This window comes from Populus trichocarpa, chromosome 8, assembly GCF_000002775.5.
Source record: "Populus trichocarpa isolate Nisqually-1 chromosome 8, P.trichocarpa_v4.1, whole genome shotgun sequence".
Classification (NCBI taxonomy): Eukaryota; Viridiplantae; Streptophyta; class Magnoliopsida; order Malpighiales; family Salicaceae; genus Populus; species Populus trichocarpa.
Window position 1 is genome coordinate 1,123,255 of NC_037292.2, and position 18,279 is coordinate 1,141,533.

The following is an 18,279-nucleotide window of genomic DNA, read 5'->3' on the forward strand; positions in this document are numbered from 1 at the left end:
AAAAATTGACACTTACACAAACAGAAATATCTGAACCTGAAAAACCTTCTGTTTTTCGAGCCAACTTTTCAAAATCTCTTTCAGTTAAATCATGAGGAGTATCTCCAAGATGCACCTGCGCATAGACATACAAGAGGTTGTTAATTTCAAGAACAACCCACAACATGACAAAAAACAGGCTACAATGATTCTGATAAGCACTACCTTAAACATGTGTTGCCTTGCCTTCAAATCTGGGAGAGGAATGTATATTCTCTTGTCAAAACGCCGCCGGATAGCCTGTATGATTATTTTGCATTAACATTTCCTAACAAGTAATTCTGATGAAAAGATAAATATTTCTGTCCATAATCAATGCAATTTAAAATCGGATGTTTATATAACCTGATCCAGTGCATAGGGAGTATTTGTGGCTGCAAGAACAAGAACCTTCTGATCATCATTCCCTATACCCTAAAATGGGACAAGAACCTCAGTTTAAGTTTATGACAGAGCTCTTATCAGTTAACGTGGAATGAAGCTTAGGACAACGTTCTAATCCACATACAGCAAACAGAAATACCTGCATCTGTACAAGAAGTTCTGTTTTGATGCGACGAGATGCTTCACTCTCGTTACATTCACCCCGTTGGCCACAAAGTGAATCTATTTCGTCAATGAAAATGATGGAAGGTGCTTTATCACGAGCCATTTGGAAAAGATTTGAAACTAGCTTCTCACTTTCACCCATCCATTTGGAAACCAGGTCTGAGGAAGAAACACTGCAAAAAGCATCATCTGGGACTTGTCAACAATTTTGATCGGCAAAAGTGGGTGGAAGGCAAGAATTATGCCCGGGATATAAGGATTTATTTATGTTTTACCAGGGAAATCAAACAAAAAGGGATAATAGTAAGAATTTTGCATTTGCTAAAGAACCAGCCTGATGCACAAGCATTTTACAAATTTCTTGGATAATGTTTATTGACAGTTACTTGCAAAGACTACATAATTATATATCCTGATCATCAAAAAATAGAGGAAGGAGAAACTTTGACATTGTTTACGCATTCAATGTTCAAACACTCACTTGATGCAATGTGTGAGTAACACTTTAAGAAACTTTCATCTGCTAGTAATATGGCCAGTTGTAATATCTTGGTTTATATATTACCTGAAGAAAGTTGAGTCAGCTTCTGTTGCAACAGCCTTTGCCAAGTATGACTTCCCTGTACCAGGTGGACCATATAACAAAAATGCCCTCCATGGTTTTCTCTTCCCTGGATGAGTAACGGACAATCAACATCCAGAGATCAAATATCATCTAACAATGAATCTGTAATTATTTTTAATATATCTTTTCCAGATTGGAGAAAGTTTATAACAAGTGACCATATACCAAAGTCAAAATACTTGGGTTTAACGATTAGCTGAACCCAAGGAAATATGGATCTGGCAAGAAGCCAGACCCAACATACTTGGAATCAGTCATTAGCTAAACCTAAGGTAACATGAGTCTGATAAGATGCTAGACCCAAATATTTTTAGGTTCAGCCATCAACTGAACCCAACGTATCATGGGCCTGACGAGATGCTAGACCCAATATGCTTGGGTTCAGCTGATAGTTGAACCCAAGATAACATGAACCCAAGATACTTGAGTTCGGCTACTACCTGAACCCAAGGTAATATGAGTTTAGCGAGATGTCATACTCAATATACTTGGATTCGACCGTCAGCTGAATCCAAGGCAATATGCTAAGTCCTAAATGAACATCTAAGCTAAAAGTGTAACGGGTTAGATGACTCGTCATGCCCTTTAATCTAGGTTAGGTTATATCTCATGTTTGGAGTATCCAAGACTAAAAAATCATATTTTTAAACAATTATATGAATTATTCACATAAGAGGTAATGATCTCCCTACACTTATAGATGCACAAAAGATCTCTTAAAAGACTTACCATACTTACCATCTTATTAATGATATGTAAGGGATATTTGTTTCTTATTAATGCCACCGAAAATAAAGGATTTGTTTAATTATTCTCTTCTCTAAAAACGACAAGATTTAAAAGTATAAATACCCCTGAACCATCTAGGTAAAGGTTCAGAATATTTTTATTTTTTAAGAGCTTACATATATTTCAAAGTATTAATCATCTTAAAATACAAGAACAAACATTACTTGTTCTTGAAATTTAAAACTCTTTTAAGTTATTTCTTGTCTTTTTTATAAAATAACCACTTTATTATTAAAGGGTATTTAAATTCTCTAATTGGAGACTATTTTTGCAGGTATTTAGAGCTTATCTTTAATTTTGTGTTTCCGAGCTAAAGAAAACTATTTACCTGAATATTTTAATTAACTACTGGACATAAACTAAATAACCTATTACAGAAATATTAAGACATCATCAGAATCTTAACCCGAAAAAAATGTTATCACATCGGATGCAAAACACACAATTGCGAGCTTTACGTCCAAGAAACTAACCAGTGAAAAACTGTGGGAACTTAACAGGCAATATAACAGCTTCCTGCAATGCCAGTTTGGCATTCTCAAGACCTGCCACATCACTCCACTTCACATTTGGCTTCTCCCTGATGATAACAGAATCAAGCCCGCCCTTAAGCTTCGCTAGCTCTGGATCCTCCTTGCCCTTCCTACCTCCATCCTTTGGTTTTGGACTAGTCTTGGGCCGTGCAGCAACCGATGCATCACCATTTGACGCTGGCATACTCCTACCATTATCAAGAACAGATCGGATCTCCTCCGCCCTTCTTAGATACCCCATACATTTTTGCCTAATTGTTTTCTCAACCTGTGGATTCTTCTCATACTTCAGTTGTGCTTGAAAATACTCCAATGCATTCATATAAAGCTGGAAAGCTTTCCTATAGTTTCCAGCATCATCCTCCTTGACTGCCTGTTTCGCGTACTCTATACCATGCTCCATAAAATTGCAATACATTTTGTCCTGAAAACTAAAAACACCAAATATAATATAATCCTCAACACTTAAAAACAATCACTCCCCTAAAACAATGATGCTTAAAACAAGACTTCAAACTCAATAGCTCCTATAATCCAGCAGAGCACAAACCCCCAGTACTTGATCCCATGAAAGGTGAAGATAACATCTTTATATACCGGCAAAACATAAAACACTCCTCTAATTCATCATAACCTAAGATCCCAACACTTGAACACAATCAAACCTGGAAAAAAAACACTATACCAATCAAAACTCAAATCCAACACTTAAAGTTTCAACCTTAACAGTAGTTTTGAGATACATGATTCTTTTCTTCAAAGTTTTCACCAACCCAATACAGTTTGCATTAAAAAGACTCAAACTTTGCAATCAAGTATCAATGAGAGGAGTAGACAAGAAACGAAATACCCATTAACAGACCTGGGACTAGAGGTTTTGTTCAAGAGAGATGATTGTTGTAACAAGAGAAGCAACCACTTGGCTTTTGTCTTGTCTCTGTTCAGTATCTGTGTTCACTTTAATGTGATATGTCGTTTGATGTTAGAATTCTAGTCAGATAAGTAAACAACCACTTAAAATGAAAGTGCCCTGTCGCTTTCAAATCTAGAAAAGTTGGCGTAAGCAAAATGAAATGTTTTCTTACAATTTGATCCTTAAAGTGAAAGAAGTTTTTTTAACCCCTAAGCTTTTCTAGACATATTTTGACCGCTAAAAACTGAGAGACTCTTGGCTCAAAATACTCCTCCAATGCATCTGTTGCCCTTCCTTCAAAACATTTCACTTTGATACGAGCAGGAAAAAAATCTGTTCTCTACACCTATACACACACACTCCCATCCTTCACACTTCCACATCTGCTAGCTGTTCAAATGAAGAAACAAGGTTCACTTCATCCACTTCTTTTTAGCTCTTTTCTGCTCCTCTTATATAATTTTAATATATTTTTTTTTCAATGTATTTAGGAAAAACTCTCTCTCTTGTTTAAACATACAATTTATTGGCTTCTACTTATTGCAGAAGGTAATGCAATATTGGAAGGATCACATCATGGACACCATAACAATGGCTCAGCGAAGCTTTTTGCATTTGGGGTTTCCTAAACTGGCCATGACTGCTGAGTTGGTACTGCATATGCAGCTCATTATGCTATCCAGCCTTAAGTTTCATTAGTTTATGTCATGGTTATTAAACCCGGTTTAATTTTACATGCTAATATAAAATTTAGCTGATTTATTTTTAACCTGAACTTAGATTTAAAAAAAAAATCAACATGGTATTAACTTGATTTGATCTAGCAAATCAATCTATGACCTAATAAAAATGATTTTTTTAATTGAAAAAATATTATTTTGATTGACCCTAATTAATTCACTTAACTTGTGAATTGTATCAGAGGCCATATCAAGTTTAATAACTTATATTTATGCAACCTATTATGCCTATCCTGCCACAAGACAGATTAGTTTAAGCAACACATTATGCATATCCTTACGAATTAGTCTGTGCATTCATGAAGGCTATCCGGCCTTGAGTTGAATTAGTTATTGCAGCACATTATGCCTGATGGAAATGTTAAAAATTACGTGTAATTTTTTTTTAAAATTATTTATTGAAATGAATAAGACATGATTCACACAAAATCAATGGGCATGGGCACAGTGTGAGTTCAGGATTTAAGACATGACAAGGTAATAACACAAGATTTGCCATGAACAGAACGGAGTTTTTTCAACCCATTAGTAACTTAAATTTATTATTTCCATACCATCATTAGGTTTGAACAATCAGAATTATTATATTTTTCCTTTTTATTTTCCTTGAAGTATAATTCAAATAATTCATTTATGAGACATTGGAGCAAATTAATATCAATAGAAGTACTTTTTTTTTTTAATAATCATCGAGAGTATATTGAGAAGGCCATAAAGCGAATAGCCAAAAAGAAATACGAGAGATAAAAAAAAAAAAAAAAAACTGATCTACTACAGCAAACAACAAGAAGACTACCTAAGATTTCTTATTACACCATAATTTGATGCCATCAGAAGATCTTAAGAGGTCATTTCCTGTATAATTGAAGTTTGAATCTTGAGAATGCAACCAAATAGCAACCCGATGAAGGATGGTGGAGAAACAATCAAACAAGTTTATAGTTCCCTCCTCAAAAACAATTTTGTTCCTCAGCAACCATATACCCCAAATAGTACTACTTGAAATTAATCTCCAAGCTGATCTTTGGAATTTGCCATGTACCATTTCGGGCCACTGCAGAAGCAGCAAGTCAATTGTTCTCGGTAAACAACATTGGATACCCCACCAATCCAAAACTTTCATCCAAACACTCCTAGAAAAGTTACAATGTATAAAAAGATGCTCTGAGGTTTCCAAATTTGAGCTGCAAAAGACACATGAAGCTTGTGTGGCCGACAAAACAGTCCGTTGATGGAGAAAAGCTCTTGTACTAACTTTGTCCTGTACTGCCAACCAGAAAAACACCTGAACTTTTGGAGGGGCCCCTTTAATCCAAACATTGGCTTCGAAGACTCTATCAGTCGCAGAGGAAGTATTGTCAATTAGGGTGCAACACGATTTAACTGAGAAGCTTCCATCAGAATTGCATGACCATATAAGTTTGTCATCTTTTCCTTATCGAATTATCGTTGGCTCCAGCATTGAGAGCAAATGATGGTATTGTTGCTCTTCATAAGATAAGAGCTTCCTACGCCAAACCAAATTCCATCGCCATTGATCATTCACCCATTGACCCATCTCATTAACCAAACCATTCCGAAAAGTAGAAATTTGGTAAAGCTTAGGGAAAATGCTACGTAAAGCATTTGATCCTATCCACACGTCAGACCAGAAAAGGATGGAGGATCCATCTCCAACCTTGAATTTAATGTTTTCATGCAATACTAAGCCGATGACACTGTTTGGATCCAAGATTGACAAAATGTCTTTCCAAAATGGGGAAATATGACCATGCAATTTTGGGATTCCATTCTCGAAAGTTGGGGAGTAAAAATGGGTTGTTACCTGTTTCCATAAGGCATGGTCTGGTAAGTTTAGCCTCCATATCCATTTGAAAAGCATGGATATATTTTTTGACATTAAAGAACCCAACCCGAGGCCTCCTTCTTTTCTAGCTTTCACAACAATACACCATTGTACCTTGCAGATTTTCTTTTGCTTTGCCACCCCAGACCACAAGAATCTTCGTTGAATAGATGTTAGTAAATTACAGACACCTTTCGGCATAAAAAAAGAAGACATATAATATACTGGCAATGAACTCAAGACACTTTTGATTAGGTAGATACGTCCTGCCATACTAAGCATACGACCTCTCCACATGCTCAACTTTCGTCTGAAATTCTCAATAATAGGCTTCCATGTAGACAATCTTTTATGATTGGATCCTAAAGGCATGCCTAGATAAGAGCAAGGCAAGAAATCAAATCTGCAAAAGACTGAATATGTCATACTAGCACAAGTATCTTCCCCAACATTTATGCCAATTAAAGAGCTTTTATGGAAGTTAATGTGCAAACCTGAACAAATAGCGAACCACAACAGGATCCTTTTAACTGTTTTGACCATATGAAGATTAGCAGGCATGAAGATTAAAGTGTCGTCTGCATATTGTAGGTGACTGAGGCAAAAGCTATCTCCAAAAGGGATACCTTTGAAAAGATCATTTGAAGCTGCTCTTTGAAACAAAACAGATAATCCCTCTGCTGCTATTAGAAAAAGGAATGGAGAAAGGGGGTCACCTTGGCGAATCCCACGACCCATCAAGAATTCCTTAGAAGGAGATCCATTAATCAGCACTGATAATTTTGCGGTGGAGATGCAAGTGTTGATCCAATTAATCCATTTTTCACCAAAACCCATATGCCTCATGACCTGCTCTAAATAATCCCACTGCACACTATCGAAAGCTTTGTGAAAATCCACCTTAAAGATAAGGCTCGGCACTCTGTGTCTTTTCAAGGAATGAACTGCTTCATTGGCAACCAAAAACCCATCAATTATTTGCCTCCCTGCCAAGAAAGCTGTTTGATTCTCACTGATAAGGTCATGCATAACCACTTTCAGACGGCTAGAAAGAACCTTAGCCATTATCTTGTAAATGCCATGAATCAAACTAAGAGGCCTGAAGTCTTTGAAGCCAACTGGGGAAGCTATCTTCGGAATTAGATGAACATAAGCATGATTGACTTCTTTTGGAAGCCTACCTGTTTTGAAGAAATTCTTGGCCAGGTCTAACAGATCATCTGCAATGAAATTCCAAGCAAGCCTGTAGAATTTGAAATTGAAACCATCTGGACCCGGACTCTTGCTCACATCACAATCCCAAACACTCTGCTTTAATTCTTCCAAAGTGATATCTCGCTCCAAGCTAGCTAAAGAAGAAGCCGAGAGTGTTTTAAAACCAACAGGCCCTAAACCAATTCGGAATCTATCAGGACTTCTGAATAAGTTGGAGAAGAAGTTAACTGCCGCATCTTTTATGACCGGTAAACCTTCAACAACAGAACCATTATGAACCACTTTCAGGAGATGGTTTTTAGCCCTCCTGAAGTTAGCAACTAGATGGAATCTCCCGTAGCTCTGTTGGTGGATCTCCGAGATGTCTTTAGTCTACCCAGCACATTATGACTATTCTCATGGCTTGAATCCCTTACGCAAAAAACGATTTTGTGGATTTTGCTTGATTTTACTAGTGATACGCTTCTTTCAATATATAGTTCCCCCAGTGATGTAATCTCCGACTAATTTTGGTTAATGTTTCAAGTCGAGAGAAAAACCATGTAGTGTCTAAGATGTGATTTCAGTCGGCATGGTATAGTGTCTAAGATCGAAGGGGAAAAATGTGTCCATGGTGAGAAACACACTAGCAAATCTTTGTAGATGTTTGGGCCAAGGCTAGTTTTCTTTATTCTGATTTCAGTCGGCATGGTATAGTGTCTATGATCGAATGGGAAAAATGTGCCCATGGTGAGAAACACACTAGCAAATCTTTGTAGACGTTGGGGCCAAGGCTAGTTTTTTTTATTCACCCTTTCTCCATCTCGTTTGAGGGGTGGTAAAAGCTTGAGCTGATAGCCAACTGATTTTTTAGTGTTTTTGATTCTGATGTAAATGTACCCTTCATTAATTCATTAAGAGTGGTAATCCTTGATTCAAAGATTTGGATAAAAGAGCAAATCCAATGAAACCATCACAGCAATCCGACTCTAAAAGGAAAAATCAATTGATCTCTTAGATCATTGAAGAGAAAATGAGAATGTTACTCTTGTTCACAATTGGAGGAACATAGGTTTGAGATTTCAACACAGTTAATTTTCAGTCAATTCCAATATTTGTAATGTTACTTGCTCCCCTGGCACATGGCAGTCTTCGAGTACTATATGGAAGGCCGAGGAGCAGAAAGGATTTACTGGTTTTTCTTACCCTTTATGCTAAGCAATGTAGGAACCAAATTAAATGTTATTTTATTGATTATGTCTTCGATATTAGTTTGATGGGTGTGGTATTAGTCTGATTAATAATTATTTCTTGATTAAAAGTTTACATAGATGCATGCTTCCTCTCTCTCACGAATATTTTCAATGGTGAATTTCTCAACCCCAGAATAGTGAAATGAGTCATGGAATGTTGATTTATATTTGGAATCTACGGTTTGCAGCTTCATTTCTTGGTATAAAATCTCCAGTACAGTACAAATGGAGAAGAACTGTACAAAAATCTGGTCTAAGATCTGGGATGAACTTTGTATTTGGAGGGACTCGAGTGTTTGATGCATTCATCAATGCAACAAATATGGCTTCCCAAATTGTTTTTTATCAAGAGTTGCTTTAAGAAAAAGTTTAAACCAAACAAGACCTTAACTCTTCCATTGCCCTGGTGTTCCTAGCAGGCAATGACTACCCTAAACTACATTGTTGTTCTGTGTGTGCTCATGGTGCTAGACTGATATTAGGGTAGGTAATCTGTGGCAATACAACATATCACACTGTCTCTTAACTAATTTTTCAGAATCAACAACATATGATGATCCATTAATTAACTATTTAATCAGTTAATTCTAAAAAACCATAACAAAACAGTATCTTGTTATCAATGTTAGGATTTACCAGCCTTCACAACATCGCTTATCAGAATTACCAGCTTTCTGCCAGCCTGAAAAGAATAGCAGTAACAACATTGTGGCCTCTTGGATGCCTGCCCATATTGACAGCCTTCTCTTCATATCAGAATTACAGTGAGACGTGGAATATTGCCTCCAAGTTCCACAACCAGAAATTGCAGCAAGCAATACGAAGGATGAACAGTGAGAGCAGGGTATACACGTACGAAACTCTGAATCTCTATACTGCATTCATGTCCAAACTGAATAATGCACACCCTGCGCGAAACTTGAAGATCAGGACTCTCCTTATTCCATGTTGTGTGGGTGTGACAAGCAACTACTCATATGGGAACTTTGACAAGAATGGAGCAAAGAAGTATGTGGTGTGCGAGAAGCCAGAGAATGACTGGCATGAAAGTTCTTGTATCTGGAATCCTCACTTCGCCAACTCTATTAGGAACATTCAGAGGAAAAAATTATATGAAGAAGAAGAAAACTAGCAGCTTTCTTGCTTGATTTCATTTCTTTACTTGCTCTTGTCGTGAGCAGCTTAATTACGTAATTGAAGGGGAAAAAAAGAAAACAATGGCGTCGCCCGGACTCGAACCGGAGACCTTCAGTGTGTTAGACTGACGTGATAACCAACTACACCACGACACCCTGATGCCACCATCAAAACTTACCATGTTTATATATCTATACATGATTTCCAAGCTGACAGAAGGTTCGTTTTTGAATGATGGGTTAAGAAATGAATGACTCGTCATTGTTTTCTTTTACAATTAAACTTGCAAAAAATTGTTAGTTAGCAGATAATACGCAAGTCTGAATTATTATTATTATTATTTATCTATCCATTCATCAGATAATACGCAAGTCTGAATTATTATTATTATTATTATCATTACTACTATTATTACTACTATTGTTTTTTTATCTATCCATCCATAAGTTTGAACACAGAATCTTGTCTCCTATGTGTTGGTTTTTTTTTTTTTAATTTTTATTAACTGTATTTCTTTCATAGATGAAAGGAGACGAGCTGTAGAGATTACTTTTAGTATATCTTTTCAAGATTTGAAAAAATTTATAATAAGATGGTCTGGATATATATTAGATTCAAAATATTTAGGTTTAGTGATTAGTTGAACTAAAAAAAATATAGATATGATAAGAAACCAGACCTAATATATTTGAGGATTAGTCGTTAGTTGAACTTAAGGTAACACAAATTTGACAAGATGCTAGATCCAAATATGTTTAGGTTCAGCTGTAAATTGAACCCAAAAGTATCATGGGCATGACAAGATGCCAGATCCAATATATTTGGGTTCAACTATCAGCATAACCCAAGATAATATAAATTTAGAGCGTGTTTGGCAGTGTGGTTGCAGGTGCTTTTCAAATAACTTTTCGTGCCAAAATGCATGCCAATGATGTTTTTTCATTTTTTAAAAATTATTTTTGACATCAGCACATCAAAACGATCCAAAACATACAAACCATATTTAATTTTAGTAAAAACAAAATTTTTAAATTTTTTGAGAACGCAGCCGTAGCCGCATTTCCAAACGTTCCCTTAGTGAGATATCAAATTCAATATTAAATTCGGCTATCAACTAAACCTAAAATAATATGGATCTAACAAGATGCTAGATGTAATATACTTGAGTTCTACTATTAACTAAACCCAAAATAATATAAGTTTAATAAAATACCATATTTAATATATTTAAATTCAATCATAAGTTAAACCCAAGATAATATCATTTTCTAGCTAGATCAACATATAAGATGAGAATGTAACGGTTTGGATGAAATCTTCATGCCATTTAATCTAGGTTAGGTTTGATCCTCTGATCATCACAATTATGTCCACGGCAGCATTCACTGTTCCTGGTGGTACGTAACAAGCAAGACGTTGGACTTCCAATATTTTTACATGACAAGACATTCTCGACTTCTATAATATCCGATGCAATTTCACTCTTTGCTTCCTCAACTTCAGTATTAATGATTTTAGGAATCCTCACTTCTCGTTATGCCGAGCAAGATTTTCTCAGATCCTTGCCCACAAAGCTAATCATTGGCCTTTCCACACTTTTCATCTCCATTGCGACCATGATGGTAGCCTTTTGCGCTGCTCTTATAGTCCTGTTGGATGGAAAGCTACAAATTGTTATGCCAATTGTTTTCCTTTCTGGGATTCCTGTCACCCTCTTCATGCTGTTACAATTTCCCCTCCTTGTTGAGATTTTCTTTTCCACCTATGGTCCAGGCATCTTCGATCGGAAAACAAAATGCTGGTATTGATGAAGCTGGGAAGTATAGAGAGAAGATGTCAACTGTGTGACTTTGGCAAGTTGGTCACAATGTTTGCTTTGTTTGTGTTGTCCACGTTTGTACTTCAGCACGCGGTGTTTTCCTACGTTTGGCCAATAATCAAGTTGGAGATGTTCGGGTGGCTATATATCTTGTAAGATTGAGAGTTTTGCTTTTGATAAGGTTTTGTAAGCAGGTGTGATTGGAGTTGATGAATGCATGTTCTAAGCAATTTAGTAATTTTTTTTTTATAATTGTCAAGGATTTAATATTAATCGGTGCTAGTGCCATAACGTTAATGCCAAACTAGCAAGAAAAACAAAAGTTGTATATATAAAATTAAAAAAAAAGGCAAGAAATAGATAAAACCATGTAATAATATATAAAAAGATCTTATAGTCAAAACTAACAAGAGGTTTACTTGTTAAACCAAATAATTTGAAAAATCATAAATTAAGCACATTCATCAACTCCATGAGCTCATCCATGTTTGCAAAAATAACCAAATCTAATTAAAAAAAATCTCTCAAATTAGATCACCTGTCTTTCTAAAACAATCATTCCATTATTCAACTTAAATCATATTTGAACGTTTTATTAATTTAATTATATTTGAGTAACCAATTCTATAATAGAGGCAAAATTAGTCCCGATGAGTGAGTCCATGGAAAGGAGCTGATCAAGCCCAAGAACTGGGAGCACAGGGTGTGATTGATCAAGGGGTAAGATGACCAGTGAACAAAACACGAATAGGACAACCCATGAACGAATTTTCTTCATTATTAATTTATACTTGACGGACTAAATGAATGAAACAATTTGAGAAAACAAATAACACATCGTTATGTCTGCACACTTGATCGAGAAAATCTTCAAGGAAAAAAAGAAAGGAAAAACTAGTTGTTGACAGCACTGCAAATCCTTCTTATCTGCCCGGCAGATCCAGTGAGAAGACCTATATCTCCCATTTTGATCATGGCAGATCCAAAATCAGATCTGAATCTTGCAGGGTTCCTGCTGTATTCAGACACAATGCTGTCCGTGGAGCCTCCATTGAAAAGCACTTGATCTGATTGAAGGAGACCCTTGTTTTGCATCAGATTCTTGAAGTAATTGTTGTCGAAAGAATTGGGAGTGACCAAATCGAGCGGGGCTAAGGTTGAGTTGCTGCCAACACGTGGACAGCGCCTCCTGCGGGTGCTAGCGAATCCAGCATCGATATTGCTGTGATTGTATATCCTTTCACGGAAAGTGAAGCATTGAGCTTGTCCGAGAGTATGTGAACCTGACAAGGCAACCATGTCCCTTGCAGTAAGGCCTTTCTTTTGGAAGCGAGAAATAAGACTCTCCAGGCTTTCAAAGAAGGCAGGTAACTCTGCGTTGGCTAAAGTTCGACTTGCTGTAGTTGAATCTCTTCTTCCAAGCTTCACCGCGTAGGATGGGCCACCCACCTGTGACATTTTTTCATAAGAATCATAAACAACAAGTCCTGGTATTGCAGCTTGCAATACCAACAGAAATAAAGATATGGATTTTGATATACTCACATAAGCAGACGCATCTCTCGCTGCAACAGCAATGATATCTGCACATGATACTACTCCGGGACAGATCTTCTCAACTTCAGTTTTTGCTTTGTCTATTACATTATAACCTCTAGCAGAGTTAAGATTGCCGAGGGCAGTCTTTTCACTCTGGATAGAGGTAGTCTCGTCCAGTAAGATGGAGGCATCACAACCCTGCAAAACCAAGGAATAACTCGTAAGTACACCGGCTCCAAGATAATACATAATCAGAGAGGAGCAATGTGGCTGCCAAAAGTAGTTGCAAAAGTACCTGGACAAAGCAATCGTGAAAGTGTAAGCGGATGAGAGACGCAGCCATTCTCCTGTCGCTCGCAATTGCACTTCTGATAGCAGTTCCGATCGCGCTAAGCGCATTAGGACAGGAGCTGTCGTAAAATGCAGGGGAGAGTTGTGCCTGGCATGCTGTGTTCAGAAAGAACAGCATGAACATGAAAGAAGCTGCTGCTCCTGCTTTTGCTGCCATTTCTTTGAGTCGTCTAAGTGCAAGACTAATTTTACTCTCACAAAATTAATCTATAGCTTTTGCAAATTAATCCAGTTGATTAACACAAGCTGTTATCAAATATAGAATTGAGAGAAGGGATAGAAGATGAAGAAGAATGCATGGGAGCTCATCCTTTTATAGAAGGATGATGAAGCACACTCGTAACGCGTTCGATTTTTTAATCACTGCATGCCATCATTAGGTAACCCCTCTTTGTTCTTACCAATTCAACTAGAGAATCATTCTATCCTTCAATTCTCTATTAAAAAATCCCTTTTTTCTGCACCCAACGCTGCCTTTTCTGGCGGTGAATATAATATGGGACGACGATGTGCTCCATGGAAACATCCTTGTTTTCAAGTACGTTGGTCAACTGTCTTATTCAGTCCTTTATGAGGGATATGCGTTGATTTTGTACGTACAACACATACTTTTTCAATCATGAGACAATTAGAAAATTCAAAGACAAGCATTGACGAATTCTATGGGGATAATCTAAAGAGATGATTACCCATTCAATTTTCAGAAAGATTTATTTGTGAGAGCTCACTGGTTTCGTGGTGGTAAGAAGACAAATTCTTTATTTTCTTAAAGAAAATATGATTTTATCTATGATGATAAAATAAAGTGACATTAAATAGAATTATTCTGCAACCACCTTGCAGGCGTAAATTCTTTACTCTTACATGTCATTTGGTATTATGAAATTATAAAGATGTGATCGAAATAAGTTTTCAAAACAAACAGGAGCGTTACATTTGTAAAACAATTGATTGTATTTTTTGTTATAAAAAATAACATTGTTTTAAAACTCAATCTTTTATGGTAGGTTTACCTGAGATCCAAGTGATTTGACACCTCGTCCGGGATGATTTCTAACAAAAATAAAAATTTAATTGACATAATATGACCTAGTTAAAAACTCAGATTAACCAGCGACCCAATCAATCACGGAAAAATCTGTCAAAATCTGTTGGTTCTTTTTATTTTTTCATTTTTTTTTCAATTTTTTTTTTAAATTGACATTGTTTTGATATTTATTTTTAAAAAAATTAGATCAACCTTATTAATGTAACTTAACCTGTGTTCTAATAAGACTTGTCCCATGTCAACCATTAGATCAGGTTTTAAAAGTAAAAAAATGAAAGGCAGTTCTAAAAACAAATAATTGATCAAATGTGGTGGCTGGGAATGATTCTAAATCATAATTAAATTATATAATTAAAAAGAAAGGCATTAATTTCTATATGGATGTGGTCATAGTCCATATTTTTCAAATACGTCGAAGGAACCGGTAAGCATACTAACTAACCAGCTGTAATATCAGGCCAAATTACTCTATATTTCATCGATTTCAAGTGGCCAAGTTTTCCTTTCTGGACTGCATGGTGGCATTTTAAATAATGGATTTCTATAATCTTTTCAGTTAAAAAAAGAAAGAAGATATGCATCAACAATGAAGGAGCAAAAAGCGTAGGATTTTAGTGGAGTGGAAGTCAAAGAGATTCCTTTCAGATGTGATTTAGGGGGGGAAAAAGGCTTTGGGTGATATAAATCGCTTTCTGACTCTGACTTTTCAACGCGGCATAAATAATAAAATAATGATGCTTGTTTTGATGGACAAACGGACAATTGCGACGAAGCACAAATTCCTGCTTCTGGCTATCCATATTTCTTTACTATCTAAAGTTATAATTTAGTGAAAGACCGCAGCTGTGAGCAACTAATTGCTCTAAAAAAATACCAAAGCAGCCTCATTAGATTACTATTTCATAGGGTTTGATGCAGACAAAATAATTAATTAATGGGTCAGGACAAGAAGTGTAAGAAAAAAGTTAATGAATGGCATGCAGGCATCAAATTAGAGAAGTTTCTACGCGTTGTGGCCTTATAGTTCTTACCTAGACAAATCTGATTAATGTGCTTGATCAGCCTCTATAAATAGATGAGCTCCCATGCATTCTTCTCCATCTTCTATCTCAATTCTCTCACTTATCCAACAGCTTTGGTAACATCACTTGCAGACTTAGCTATACATTTAGCGCGCTAAAAACTTTAGTTTTTCCAACTGAAAACATATAAAATGACAGCAAAAGCAGGAGCAGCAGCTTCTTTCATGTTCATGCTGTTCTTGCTGAACACAGCATGCCAGGCACAACTCTCCCCTGCATTTTACGACAGCTCCTGTCCTAATGCGATTAGCGCGATCCGAACGGCTATCAGAAGTGCAATTGCGAGCGACAGGAGAATGGCTGCGTCTCTCATCCGCTTACACTTTCACGATTGCTTTGTCCAGGTACTTTTGCAACTGCTTTTGGCAGCCACATTGCTCCTCTCTGATTATGTATTATCTTGGAGCCAGTGTACTTAATTACGAGTTATTCCTTGGTTTTGCAGGGTTGTGATGCCTCAATCTTACTGGACGAGACTCTCTCTATCCAGAGTGAAAAGACTGCCCTCGGCAATCTTAACTCTGCTAGAGGTTATAATGTAATAGACAAAGCAAAAACTGAAGTTGAGAAGATCTGTCCCGGAGTAGTATCCTGTGCAGATATCATTGCTGTTGCAGCGAGAGATGCGTCTGCTTATGTGAGTATATCTAAATCCATCTCTTTAATTATTGCTGTTGGTATTGCAAGCTGCAAAACCAGGACTTGTTATTTATGATTCTTATGGAAAAAATGTCACAGGTGGGTGGCCCATCTTACGCGGTGAAGCTTGGAAGAAGAGATTCAACTACAGCAAGTCGAACTTTAGCCAACGCAGAGTTACCTGCATTCTTTGAAAGCCTGGAGAGTCTTATTTCTCGCTTCCAAAAGAAAGGCCTTACTGCAAGGGACATGGTTGCCTTGTCAGGTTCGCATACTCTCGGACAAGCTCAGTGCTTCACTTTCCGTGAAAGGATATACAATCACAGCAATATCGATGCCGGATTCGCTAGCACCCGCAGGAGGCGCTGTCCACGTGTTGGCAGCAACTCAACCTTAGCCCCGCTCGATGTGGTCACTCCCAATTCTTTCGACAACAATTACTTCAAGAATCTGATGCAAAACAAGGGTCTCCTTCAATCAGATCAAGTGCTTTTCAATGGAGGCTCCACGGACAGCATTGTGTCTGAATACAGCAGGAACCCTGCAAGATTCAAATCAGATTTTGGATCTGCCATGATCAAAATGGGAGATATAGGTCTTCTCACTGGATCTGCCGGGCAGATAAGGAGGATTTGCAGTGCTGTCAACAACTAGTTTTTCCTTTCTTTTTTTCCTTGAAGATTTTCTCGATCAAGTGTGCAGACATAACGATGTGTAATTATTTGTTTTCTCAAATTGTTTCATTCATTTAGTCCGTCAAGTATAAATTAATAATGAAGAAAATTCGTTCATGGGTTGTCCTATTCGTGTTTTGTTCACTGGTAAGAAAAGAAGAAGAAAAAACGACACCTTGTGCTCCTTGTTCCTGGGCTTGAGCGCTTCTTTCCATGGACTCAATAATCGGGACTAATTTTGCCTATATGATAGAATTGGTTATGTAATTATTAGGGCGCGTAAACAAAAAAAATTCAAAAAAATAAATTAAAGAGGATACAAAAAATCAAATAATAATAGAAGGAATATATATATATATATATATCAGTTAAGAAAAACATACCAACTCCTAAAAAATTATTAAAAACTGGTTAAGAAGTGTCAAAATATATAAAATTTTGAAAATTTGACCATTTTTTTATTGGTCTATTTTGTTTCAATTATGCTCATCATTGGAATGAAGAAAACATGTTTTAGAAGTCTTAAATGACCATTTTGAACAATGTTTTTGGGTTTTCTGAGCAAATTTTTGATTCATGTTCATCCAAAGAACATTGTTATGGGTACTAGATTTAGGGTTTATTTTGATTCAAATCTGGTTTCTACAAGTTTGTATATCATTTTTAGTAAATAATCTAGGATTTCTAAGCATCAATAACATTCTTTTTGTGTGTTTTAATCTTAGAATTTCAGTTTTCAATCAAAACTTATTCTTGACAAAAATCATAATGTTTAAGTAATAATCATAGAAAAATGACACTTGATTTTTGATCTATACTTGATTGCGATTAAAACCTTATCTTTTATTCCTTGAGATCTAGTTTGATTTGATGTTAATGTTGTTGGGTTTCCGTTTCAATGTTGTTGGTGTTCTTCAATCTTTCTATATTTGATTCGTTTTTCTTGAGAAATTTTGAAGTTTTATGTTTTTGTTATGTTGAATCCGTTTTGGTTTTGGGTACTTGTTTTGGTTTGTTTTCGGGTCAACCCAGTCGGGTCAAAACTGGGTCAATCCTTAAACCCTGTTTGGTTTGCTTTTTTATTTTTTTGTTAAGGTTTCTTTGTTTTTAGGGGGTGTTTGATAAATACCCTTTAAGCTTGTTTTAGGTAGTTTTTATTTCAAGAAAAATTATTTTTTTTACCAAACATGGCCTTACAAAAATACAAAAAAATAAAAATAAAAAATAAAAAAAATATCTTTTTACGTGTTGTATACGACTAAGTCTCTAAAAAAATCATATCTTGTTTAAAAAATAAAATACATGGTATGTTTTATTTTTTAGCATGCGTTTTAGATTTAATAACTAATTTACTGAATCCTTGAGAATTTGATCAATATTTCAATAACTCATAAAATTTTAATTCATGAGATTGAATGTTTAATATTCTGGTATAAATGTTAGACTTACAAGTAGGCTGTTTTGTAAATATCAGGGGTTGATCAGAAAATTCTCAGAATTATTATGAAT

The 18,279-nt window shown here is 36.1% G+C and overlaps 4 protein-coding genes and 1 non-coding gene across 9 annotated transcripts in view; 2 read left to right on the forward strand and 3 right to left on the reverse strand.

The window, feature by feature from the left end:
- Positions 1–3,558, reverse strand: part of LOC18109637 (protein SUPPRESSOR OF K(+) TRANSPORT GROWTH DEFECT 1) — a 26,749-nt gene extending 23,191 nt beyond the window's left edge. Inside the window, exons 1-7 of one of the 5 annotated variants that reach the window (XM_052455139.1) lie at positions 3,398–3,558; positions 2,476–3,200; positions 1,154–1,259; positions 563–761; positions 385–453; positions 205–279; positions 17–115 (exon numbers count right to left, since the gene is read on the reverse strand). In XM_052455139.1, coding sequence (XP_052311099.1) covers positions 17–115; positions 205–279; positions 385–453; positions 563–761; positions 1,154–1,259; positions 2,476–2,953 — 1,026 coding nt within the window. In that variant the 5' untranslated portion in view covers positions 2,954–3,200; positions 3,398–3,558. The remainder of the gene's footprint in view (positions 1–16; positions 116–204; positions 280–384; positions 454–562; positions 762–1,153; positions 1,260–2,475; positions 3,201–3,397) is intronic. The other 4 variants (XM_052455135.1, XM_052455136.1, XM_052455138.1 and 1 more) reach the window with 4 other exon arrangements.
- A 5,511-nt stretch (positions 3,559–9,069) lies between these two features.
- LOC127905635 (GDSL esterase/lipase At5g03610-like) lies at positions 9,070–9,613 on the forward strand. The gene has a single exon (XM_052455085.1). It carries the CDS (start codon positions 9,104–9,106, stop codon positions 9,611–9,613), a length of 510 nt encoding a protein of 169 aa, XP_052311045.1. The 5' UTR covers positions 9,070–9,103.
- An 86-nt stretch (positions 9,614–9,699) lies between these two features.
- Positions 9,700–9,773, reverse strand: TRNAV-AAC (transfer RNA valine (anticodon AAC)). The gene has a single exon. It is a non-coding gene; the product is annotated as a tRNA-Val (tRNA).
- Positions 9,774–12,197: 2,424 nt separating this feature from the next.
- On the reverse strand, positions 12,198–13,630 carry LOC112328411 (lignin-forming anionic peroxidase). Its single transcript, XM_024606804.2, has 3 exons — positions 13,272–13,630; positions 12,983–13,174; positions 12,198–12,886 (listed from the first exon to the last, which is right to left on the reverse strand). Exons 1-3 carry the CDS (start codon positions 13,482–13,484, stop codon positions 12,332–12,334), a joined length of 960 nt encoding a protein of 319 aa, XP_024462572.2. The 5' UTR covers positions 13,485–13,630; the 3' UTR covers positions 12,198–12,331.
- Positions 13,631–15,463: 1,833 nt separating this feature from the next.
- LOC7494880 (lignin-forming anionic peroxidase) lies at positions 15,464–16,899 on the forward strand. The gene is made up of 3 exons (XM_002310986.4): positions 15,464–15,801; positions 15,903–16,094; positions 16,196–16,899. The coding sequence occupies exons 1-3, from the start codon at positions 15,589–15,591 to the stop codon at positions 16,748–16,750; spliced, it is 960 nt and encodes a 319-aa protein (XP_002311022.3). The 5' UTR covers positions 15,464–15,588; the 3' UTR covers positions 16,751–16,899.
- The last annotated feature ends 1,380 nt before the right edge of the window (positions 16,900–18,279 follow it).